The 11,369-nt window shown below is 47.1% G+C and overlaps 1 protein-coding gene across 9 annotated transcripts in view; it reads right to left on the reverse strand.

Annotated features, from left to right (window-relative positions):
- Positions 1-11,369, reverse strand: part of LOC118208736 (myelin-associated glycoprotein-like) — a 34,002-nt gene that overhangs the window by 4,056 nt on the left and 18,577 nt on the right. For all 9 annotated transcript variants that reach the window (XM_035383679.1, XM_035383668.1, XM_035383695.1 and 6 more), the window contains exons 5-10: positions 10,471-10,839; positions 9,143-9,439; positions 5,153-5,410; positions 3,126-3,386; positions 1,855-2,163; positions 942-1,041 (exon numbers count right to left, since the gene is read on the reverse strand). In XM_035383679.1, coding sequence (XP_035239570.1) covers positions 942-1,041; positions 1,855-2,163; positions 3,126-3,386; positions 5,153-5,410; positions 9,143-9,439; positions 10,471-10,839 — 1,594 coding nt within the window. The remainder of the gene's footprint in view (positions 1-941; positions 1,042-1,854; positions 2,164-3,125; positions 3,387-5,152; positions 5,411-9,142; positions 9,440-10,470; positions 10,840-11,369) is intronic.

An 11,369-nucleotide genomic window follows, 5' to 3' on the forward strand; every position in this document is an offset into this window, starting at 1 on the left:
TATGAGGTGCTTCTCCTGTATGCATTCCTCTTTTGTCGCCAAACATGTCGATGAAGTGTATGGCCAAAACATTCAATTTTGGTCTTATCTGATAATAGCACTCTCTTCCAGTCATAATTCCCATGAGGTTTGGCAAGCTCCAGATTCTTGGTTTTGTTTGTTGTGCTCAGCAAGGACAGTCTTCGTGCCACCCTTCCAAAGAGGTAGTTGGTATGGAGGTGCCGTTTTATGTTTTTTTGACTTGTTGACCGCAAGAAACAAACCAATCTCTGCAATTCTTAAACAGTGATCATTGGGTTATTAATGGCCTCCCTCACCATCTTCCTCACTGTCCGTGGGGACACCATGCACTTGCTTCTTCTTCCTGGCAAATTTGCAACCATTCCATATGTTTCACATCTTTTTATTATTGCCCTTACAGCGCTAAGTGGTATGTTTAACCGTGTATGTCTTTTTTTGTACCCATTACCAGACTTGTGACGGCAAATTACCAAATTTACCGTCACAAAAAAAATTGTACTGCCAATTTCATTTTGTTTGATTTTACTTACAATAATTGATAGGGGTGCCAATAATTATGGCACCTATGGTTTTCAGAAAAAATTTGATTACTTAATAAAAAAACATTGAAGCATGAGAGTAAATGTATTGAAATAAACGTATATAGTTTTCCCATATGTTTGAACATAGCATACAGATTATTATCTGTGTCATTTATTATATGCAGCCTTTTTTCTTCATTTTTATTAAGGGTGCCAACAATTCTGGAGCCCACTGTATATTTCGTGAAAACATCACGTTTTTTCAACAGACGACTGGGCTAAAGTCATCACTAATTTTATGTAGGCTGGCTGTGATTGGCCCTTCCCGACCTCCATAGGCCCCTGACCCACCATGCCGCCCGCCCAGACCCCCCTCTCCCCTCCCCACCCACCACTCACTTCTTGTTGTTACGGCCCACATATCTCACGGCTGCGATGATGAAAGCGATCACCGCCACTCCACCAATGGTGCCCACGATTACCGCCATCATGTACTTCTCTAAAACACGGGGGGGGGGGGGGGGGGGACAAAAAAACGAAAACAGAGTGTTACAGTTTGTAGTCCTAAAACCCCAAAAAAGTTCGCAGTTTTGAGCCACAGGATCGCTCGTCAGATTTCAATGCTTTTTTTTCTCCCCCGCAGGGACGTAGTTTTCTGTTCTACGAGATAAATGACACCCATTGATATCTCAGCTGTGGATATCTAAGCTGCTATGTGCTTTTAAAAAGTACATTGCTAACAAGCTGCTATATTCAAACTACAAAGCCTGTCACGTGCAGGCAGGTTAGTATGGAAACTTCAGTGGCAGTTGCCAGAAGGCGGAAGAAACGTACAGGTTGGCCTACAAAAAGATGTCATCACTGTAATACTCCATATGATTCACGACACCAAGACACTCTCTGCTTTGACTTACAGTGGGGGGCCTGTCCTCGATTTAAATCAGCGTGTGCACAACAAGAGCAACAAGGGCTCTAATTAGCCTAGGCCTCATCTTCATGTTACGTTTGTATAAGCACCTGCCACGGCTGTATCCTTAAGATTTTGCTGTGCTCATGCACAAGGAGTGAACCAGCGCAGTACTGGGCTAAAACAGAAACCTGCACTCACACCCAATCTTTTCGGATGAGACTGGACACCCCTGCTATAACGGATTTATCGTCTGGCTATGATAAACCTGAGCTGGATGTATTTGCTGCTTTTATTACACCAGTCAGAGATGTGAATGCTTTTTTTTTAAATCCACCAATCGGATTACGCGCTTCCCGCCTCCAAGGGCCAATGGGGGGTGGGGGGGTTGAGGAAAGCACTCACTCTCCTGCTGCAGCTCCAGGCGCACGGTGTCGGAGCCGTACACGTTGCTGACGCTGCAGTGCACGTTGACCCCGGCCCCTCCGTCGCCGCCCTGGTGGGCCTTCTCCCGCAGCTTGATCATGCCGGTGGTGGTGTGGCCGTCCGTGTGCGCGTAGAAGCTGAAGCGCTTCTCCGACTCGTTGACGGTGAGGTTGAGGTCGGGCAGGTGGAACTCCACCGTGGGCTCGGGGTTGCCCGAGGCGATGCAGACGCACTGGACCCCCTCCCTCACCACCGTGCACTTGGACTCCTCCAGCAAGACCGGAGCGACTGTGGGGGGGGGGGGGGGGGAGAGAAGGAGGGAGAGAGGGAGGGAGGTAAGAGGGTGTGACTGACACATGCTTAGCACGTAAGTCTACAAATGACACTCTACACATAAGTCTACAGATGACAGCCTATACATAAGCATACAGATGACAGCCTATACACAAGTCCACAGATGACAGCCTATACATAAGCATACAGATGACAGCCTATACACAAGTCCACAGATGACAGCCTATACATAAGCATACAGATGACAGCCTACACATAAGTCTACAGATGACAGCCTATACCTAAGTCCACAGGTGACAGCCTACACATAAGTCTCCAGATGACAGCCTACACATAAGTCTACAGATGACAGCCTACACATAAGTCGACAGATGACAGCCTACACATAAGTCTACAGATGACAGCCTACACATAAGTCTACAGATGACAGCCTATACATAAGTCCACAGATGACAGCCTACACATAGGTCTACAGATGACAGCCTACACATAAGCCTCCAGATGACAGCCTACACATAAGCCTCCAGATGACAGCCTACACATAGGTCTACAGATGACAGCCTACACATAAGTCTACAGATGACAGCCTACACATTAACCTCCAGATGACAGCCTACACATTAGCCTCCAGATGACAGCCTACACATTAGTCTCCAGATGACAGCCTACACATTAGTCTCCAGATGACAGCCTACACATTAGCCTCCAGATGACAGCCTACACATAAGCCTCCAGATGACAGCCTACACATTAGCCTCCAGATGACAGCCTACACATTAGTCTCCAGATGACAGCCTACACATTAGTCTCCAGATGACAGCCTACACATTAGCCTCCAGATGACAGCCTACACATAAGCCTCCAGATGACAGCCTACACATTAGCCTCCAGATGACAGCCTACACATAAGCCTCCAGATGCACGTGGGTAAGGGGTGGGGGGGGGGGGGGCCTCACACTCGACGGTGACGTTGAGCGAGCTGCTGGCTCGCCCGTGCTCGTTCTCCGCCAGGCAGCGGTACACCCCGTCGCTCTGGGGCGTCAGCTCCTCCAGCTCCAGCACCGACTCCTCCTCCGCCGTGATGGTCCCCACCAGCACGCCGTCCTTCAGCCAGGTGAGCGTGGGAGGGGGGTTACCCTGCGTCGTGCAGTACAGAGACAGGGAGGAGCCCTCCAGCACCGTCTGAGAGCTGTTCACCCAGGGCTCCCGAGGAGGGACTGAGAGAGGGAAGGAGGGGGTGGAGAGGGAGAGGGGGGAGAGGGAGGGGAGAGGGGGGAAGAGAGGGAGGAGAGGGAGGGAGGGGGGGAGGGAGGGAGGGAGGGAGGGAAGGGGAGAGGGGGTGGAGAGGGGGGGAGAGGGAGGGGGTGGAGAGGGGGGGGAGAGGGGGGAAGAGAGGGAGGGGGTGGAGAGAGCGGGGAGAGGGGGGAGAGGGAGGGGGAGGAGAGAGGGGGGAGAGGGGGGAAGAGAGGCAGGGGGTGGAGAGAGGGGGGAGGGAGAGAGAGAGAGAGGGAGGAAGATAGAGGGAGGAGGGAGGGGGAGAGAGGGGGAGGGAGAGAGAGAGAGGGAGGAAGATAGAGGAGGAGAGAAAGAGGGGGAGAGGGATAGAGGGAGGGAGAAAGGGATGAAGAAGGGATGTCGAGAGAGAGGGCGATGAGGGAGGGACAAAGAAAAATAATACAGAGAGAAGTTTAAAGTTTGAGGCCAGCACTACAGCAGTAAGTCCCTGAGCTGCTCCATGTAACTATAGTTATAAATCAAACACTTAGAAAAGAACAGAAAAAAGAAGGAGAAACGAAAGAGTGGGTGAGGAACCATTGGCCGTGAGAAAATATCTGCAGCCAGGACCTCATAGTCTTCCTCTGTGAGAGACGATGGAAGATGAAGTCTCGCCACCCTGTGCACTTAGTCATATTATCACCCTCCCCGCTGGTGTGATATTTTTAAAATTACTGTTGGACTTGCATCAGTTGTTCTTATTTATATTATCTCTCGAGTGAAAATTTTTTTTTGGCTCATCTAAAATCAAACACTCATCTTGTCCTGACCTTCTCCCGTCTCCTGAACTCAAAGCTAACACTTACTGTTTTCCTAACCCTAACACTACCCCTAAGCCTGTTTTGGACCTCATTTAAACCAATGCTCAAAATATGTTTAGAGTTTGACAGGAAGTCAGTTTCAGCTTCTACAGAGCTCCTCTTTCTCTTTCTCTCCCCCCTCTCTCTCTCTCTCTCTTGCTCTCTCTCTCTCTCTCTCTCTTTCAATTTAGATGTAGCAAGGGAAGTGTTTTTTTTGGACAAGTTCCTTCACACTTCACAGAAAAGTATTGCTTTTCAGAAAAACTAGCACTGTACAGGAAGATCATAGATGTGCACTCACTTTAAAAGCCCATATTTTTCATAAAATTTTGTTAAGTATTGGAGACAGTTTTTTTTAAAAGTACAGTACAGTCTTATATCTGAGTCTTTTAAAAACACTACCTGTTTGTCAAGTTAGTAAAGGACCTTTGAATGGACCTCAAAGAAGATAACAAGGTGTTTCTATAGGGCGAGAATAAACTCAATAGTAATAACATGAGATAATAACATGAATTAAAATAATAAAATATAGCGATAATATTGTAACAGAATTGCAGGGTAAGGTTTGATTTGCCTGCATTCTGCTGAGAAACAGAATGGTATGGAGCCTTTTACGGGGATGGCTGTGTGTGGAGATGTGAGAGTGAAGAGTGAGAATGAAGAGCGAGAGAGAGAGAGGGAGACAGAGAGATGGAGAGAGACAGAGACAGACAGAGACGGACAGAGAGAGAGACAGAAAGGGAGGGAGAGAGTGACAGAGATGGAGAGAGAGAGCGAGACAGAGAGAGAGAGAGATGGAGAGAGACAGAGACAGACAGAGACGGACAGAGAGAGAGAGAGACAGAGAGGGAGGGAGAGAGTGACAGAGACGGAGAGAAGTTTCCAGAAGGTTGGGCCAGGGGACTCACACTTGACAGCTAGGTACATGGAGCTGTTCATGGTGCCATATCCGTTGTCCCCCACGCAGGTGTACAGGCCCTCTTGGGACGGGTCCAGGCCCTCCAGGACCAGCGTGGCGTTGAGGGCCGTTTCGGTCAGCAGCACCTCCCCCTCGAAAAGCCAGCTGACGCGCGGGACGGGGTTGCTGTCCACCTCGCAGAACAGGGTCACCGAGCTCTCCTCCATGACCTCCTGGGTCACGTTCACCCACACCGAGCGAGGGGGGTCTGAAGGGGGGGCGGGGGGGCGGGGGGGGGCGGGGGGGCGGGCGTTTACAAGGAAAGAAAACGTCCTGAGTATGTTTTACACAGTAAAATTCAGCTCTCACAGGGTACACATGAGTCCAACAGAGGTTGATTTAACGCTGAATATTTTACTCTGTAGCCCAGGGGGATAACACACTCCACAGTAATTGTTTAACCCTCCTGTTATGTTGCGGGTCAAATTGACCCTTTTTAAAGTTTGAAAATCTAGGAAAAATACTTAAAATTATTTTTTCAGTATGAAACGTCTTCTACTGGCCTTAATTAGTGTAATCAACATTCTAAATGAAAATGGTTCATTTCATGTATTTGCAAACCCCCCCTGTATGTTTATATCACTGGGAACATTTTTGCTGTACCTAAAAAATGAACAGAACAGGAGGGTTAAAATGAACTACATGTACTTCATAAAATAATTTCTAAAACATATATGTGAATTTAGTGTACTTCCCGTGAAATACAAGTAAAAAATATTGGTCACATTTAAAAAAAAAAAAAAAGATCTACATACTTAGATACTTAAGTTGGCATGACAGAATAGGATGCACCAAACTTATTCTGATTCAATTGATTCAGAAATAAACTACTCCGTATTTGCTATGAAACAAGTATTCATTGAATACCCAAACCCCTAGAAAATTTGGTCTACTCTCTTGACACAAAGTTCCATCAAATCTGAAGAGCAAGTCATTTACATTTTGGGTCGGTTTGTCGAAGCATATTACATTTTTCTATACAATTTCTTAATTCCCTAAGATAAAGGCTATCTATCTGTAATGTGCCTGTGTTGTTGCCCATGTCTCAGCACAAATGCTGGATTGCTAAAGATGCTTGACACTGTAGCGCCCTCTAGTGTCCGTAGCATGGCATGTCCCTCACATAATACTGAGAAGACTACTGCCACAGTGTCATTCGAGCTTCAATTGCTCGGCAATTGATACTATGAACACTAGAGGGCGCTACAGTGTCACGCATCTTTAGCAATCCAGCATTTGTGCTGAGACATGGGCAATATCACAGACACATTACAGATAGCCTTCATCTTAGGGAATTAAGAAATTGAAAAGAAGTGATACTATGAGCCTGGCTAGGCTAATGTCGATATGAGACCAAGTACAGCCAAATTATAGGATGAAAATTTTTTTTAATGAAATGGAAAATTTAAAAAAATGTATTTTTGTATTTCCAAAGGTTTTGGACTCTCAGAACATAAACAGGCCCATTGTTGAAACTGGAACCAATTCTCAAAATGCATAATGTCAGAACATAAGATTTCCTTTTCCAAAAATAGATTCCCACCAAAATCACACATTTCTAAGACATCTATAGTGTCCCTGTAATTGGTTTTAAAAAAAGATATGAGGGTTCGAATGGGGGAATTCTGTGCTGCATTTGAAAGCTAACAGATCATATCACATGTAAAGCTGCTCCTGCCAAATTGCAGAAATGCAGTCCACACCTCTCACATGCGTTTAGGAATCTAATCTCAGAATTTTAGTTCTACATTTAGCCTCAGTCTTGCCAGCAGGACACCTGGAACAGTTTCCCTAAGGAAGAGGACCAGAGTTCCAAATGTTCCCATGTTCTCAACAGCCAGGCCAGCCAGCAAGTCCCAGATAAATAATATGGTTCCGCATTCTTTCTTTTTTGAAGAAGAAGAAGAATTCATCCACAGAAATCTGTAAAACTCTTGAGATGTATGATGATACCATTTCAAATGGGATTATTTTTTAAAATTTTTTAAAAATATTTTCTTCAAAAGCCACTGAACTTTCCACAACCGCAAAAATGTTGCCACATGAAGTGATTTGTCTGTACTGTCAGACAGAAAGCAACCTACACAGATAACTCTCATTTTTACAGTTATGACTATTCATGAGCACGTGGTTGAATAAGCAACTATTATGGAAGGTTCATGATCAATGCTGTACTTTCAAACAAACCTAAATGTTGACATAGAAACCCAAATGTTTCTCTGTTTAGCCTGTTTGTGATAGTTCTCAGTGAAAAGCACTATAAAAAAAAGTGAAATTGAAATTGAAAAAAAAATGTATTATTACTAGAATATGCATTCAAATTTAAGAATAAACAAATCATTACTATCAAGATATTGCTTATTTTACTGATAAGAAGATATAAATACATATAAATGTTTAAAATATTTATGCTAAAACCTCGTCCTCTCATTTCAGGACACGTACACCTCCAAATGTGTGATGGCAGCTGCTGCTTGTTTTCACTCCAAAGTGTGTCAATAAAGCTTGAGTCTGAGGGGGATGCTTCCCGTGTGGCTTATGGAGACAAACTGCAGGCCTTTGATTGGCCAGAGAGGGTCCCTGGCGCAGTTTGATTGGCCAGAGAGGGTCCATGGCGCAGTTTGATTGGCCAGAGAGGGTCTATGGTGCGGTTTTATTGGCCAGAGAGGGTCCATGTATCCGATTGGCCAGTGAGGGTCTATGGTGCAGTTTTATTGGCCAGAGAGGGTCCATGGTGCAGTTTGCTTGGCCAGAGAGGGTCTATGGAGCAGTTTGATTGGCCAGATAAGGTCCATGGCACAGTGTGATTGGCATAGGATAAGACATGGACGTCCTGCCATCCTGAAATCCCTCCCTTCCTGGACAAAGCCGTGGCCAATTCTGCCCCACCCTGCAGGGCTAGAGTGCTGCTGCCCACCCTCGACATTGGCACGGTCCGGACCGCACACCAGACTGTCGAGCTCGCCCACGCGTTGGAAAAGTGTCTTTAAGACTCTGTGAAATCACTTTTTTTTTTTTTCTTATATACATAATATACATAAATGATTCGTTAAGCCACACGATAAATATGTACGCTCACTTTCCAAACGTATAAACACAAAATGAATAGAATTTTCTTTCTGATGTACAGGCTCGAGATTTGTGTCCATTCTGAAATCGACATTGACTTCTGGGTGGCAGTCCACCAAAGCTGTGTCGAATACGTATTTGTTTTGGATTCAAATACTTTTCTACGATTTACTGATCTTGTCTGGTGTATTGGAACTAATGAAATACTCTCCAAACTCCGCCTTCTGGTCATACTGGCAGGCTCAATTACACCAGGCAAGATCAATAGAGCACAGAAAAGTATCTGAATTCAAAACAAATACGTATTTGACCCGGGTCTGCAGCCCATCAAGCAGGTGTACCCTTGACTGGTGAGAGTGTAAATCGGCATGTTTCTCACCTAAGAAACATGGTCTACAAAGATCAATGCCAAAACCTCCTGTAATGGGCAGTTTAAAAGCTTAAGCTGTTAAACTGTTACTTTCAGGATTAAAAATAAAAAAACTTGATAAAAAAAAATATCAGCTGAATAAAACTGGCTTCATATAATAGTGTTTTCATTAGTCCTTCATTTCCAACATAAATATACAAAGAACTGTGATTTTGACGTGGAGTCACGTGGACACCAGAGAGGATCTCCATTAGTGGAGCGGGTTGGGAACAAAAACTGGCACAGACAGAAGGTATCCACCAATCACGATCGCCGTTGCTCGGTTTCTCATTACCAACGTACTCTGTGATTGGTGGAACTCCGCTCTGATTCCTGTGTGAAAACGGCATTACAAGTGTGTCCGTCACTCGGGGAGGGCGTCACCGGAGCGGAATGCGGGTGCCAGACAGGTGATTGGGTGTGGTGGGGGGGGGGGCGGCAAGGGGGGGGGGGGGCACTCACACTTGACGTCGAGGGTGATGAGCCTCTCGTAGGCGAAGGTGGTGTTGGGGAAGTGCACCCTGCAGCCGAGCATCATTCCGTTGTGCATGGGCCGGGGAACGAAGGCCAGCGTGCTGGACAGCACCGCCGTGTTGCTCTCCTCCAGGTAGTCGGAGACGAACTGCGGGTCGGGCAGGTACTCCGCGTACAGCCAGGTGATCTCGGGGCTCACGTCCGGGCAGTTGTCCGGCGCGTAGCACGTGAGCTCCAGGTTCTCGTTGCTCACGATCTCCTCGGGGACGTCGATGTTGGGCTGGTCTGAGACGGGCGGGCGGAGAAATGGAGAAACGGAGAACGGAGCGAGAGAGGGTGGGAGAGAGGGATAGAGAAAGAGGCAGAAAGAGAACGTGAGAGAGGGGAAGGAGGTAGGGAGTGAGTCTCTGGGCAGGTTTGGCTGGACGCAGAGTGGTGAGTAAGAGTGTATCTGGAAAGGCTTTCCGTGGGTGGGACTGACACACACACACACACACAAACACACACACACGCGCACACACACAAGCGCGCGAACACGCCTCTCTGAACCGTTTCCAGCTCGAAAAACCTGGTCCTTATGGTCTCTCAGCCAATCGGCCAGAAACTGAAAGCCCACTCACAGCATCGAGCTTCCAGCCTCTATCGGCGAGAGAGCTCGAACGCAAACAGCACATTTTACCCAAAAAACACACACGTGTGTCATGCACACAGCAGGTTATATAACCATTACAGAAGCACCAAAATAAAAAAGAGAGCCCCAAACCATCTAACCGTGTATTTACCAAACGCAGCTACTCCTGTCTGAAGAAGGGATCTGAGCTTTCTTCATTTTTACCTGATTAATCAGGGAATTTTAAGGCTGATTATGAGACTCACCGTTTCTGAGGGCCACTGCTGTGGGGCTTTATTGTAGATCATTCCCTGCTCCAATCAGCTGCTACAAAAGCTGTGTGTGTGCGTGCAGGTATGTGTGTGTGTGTGTGTGTGTGTGTGTGTGCATGCATGCGTATGTGTGTCTGCGTGCGTGCGTGCGTGCGTGCGTGTGTGCATGTGTCTGTGTGCATACATGCATGTGTGTATGTGTGCATGTACGTTTGTGCGTGTGTGTGTGCTCTGTGCGCATGCGTGCGTGCGAGTGTGTGTGTGCGTGTGTGTGTGTGTGTGTGCGCGAGTGTGTGTGTGTGTGTATGTGCATGCCTCAGGGACACCCAAAGCCTTCTGTCTCTGGCTTGAGACTGTCTCCCGGTCTGTGTAAACCTCACCCTCCCCCCCTCCCCCCCCCTCCCCCCACCCGGGGAGGAATGAAGGTGACTCACCGAGCACCTTGAGCTCGGAGAAGTCCGGGTAGGTGAAGATGTTGGCGCCGCCGAGGTCGGCGCGGAAGTAGTAGCGGCCGGCGTGCTCGGTGCCCACGCTGCCGATGCGCAGCGTGCAGTTGCGCTGCGCCAGGTCGCCCAGCAGCCGCGTGCGCCCCTTGTAGCTCTCGTGCACGATGTCCGTGCGCGACTTGAAGACCACCGGCGGGAAGAACTGCGGGTACGGCTGGCCGAAGTACCAGATGCCGTGCACGCCCCGGTAGGGCCGGACGCCCGAGGGGTACATGAAGGTGCACGGGATGACCACGCAGGAGTTGGTCATGGTGGAGATGTCCCGCGGCATCCAGACGTTCCACTGGGAACTGACGTCTGAGAGAGAGAGAGAGAGAGAGAGGGGGGGGAGGGGGAACGAGAGGGGGGGGGGAGAGGGAGAGAGAGAGGCTTTTAATTTCTGTACTTTGCTGTTTCGATTGTTTGTTTTGTTTTCATGTGGCGGTTTTGTTTTCGGTTGTTGTCTTCTGCTGTAAAGTGTTTTTCGATGTTTTGAAAAGTGCTTTAAATACATGTATCATTATAATTACTATTATTAAAATGAGAGAGTTCCGGCAAAAGTGAAAATAAGAGAAAAGAAAAGAGTCAGAGGAGAGAGAGAGAAACAGACAGATATTTTTAACTGACAGGGAAGGATTGGGTGTTTTTATTTTACTGTTATCCATTGATTTAGATGCTTAAGTAACACAACACAGTTTTGAAATGCAAATAGAGTATGCTGGAATTTACATTTTCAGAGAAGAGAGAGGGAAACAGATGGTGGGCGAAAGAGAGAAGACTGATGTTTTTAATTTGTTTTAACAACAGTTCATTCGGCTTATTGCTCAACCAAATCGTTTTAAATACAA

The sequence above is a fragment of the Anguilla anguilla genome, chromosome 1 (assembly GCF_013347855.1).
Source record: "Anguilla anguilla isolate fAngAng1 chromosome 1, fAngAng1.pri, whole genome shotgun sequence".
NCBI classification, from domain to species: domain Eukaryota; kingdom Metazoa; phylum Chordata; class Actinopteri; order Anguilliformes; family Anguillidae; genus Anguilla; species Anguilla anguilla.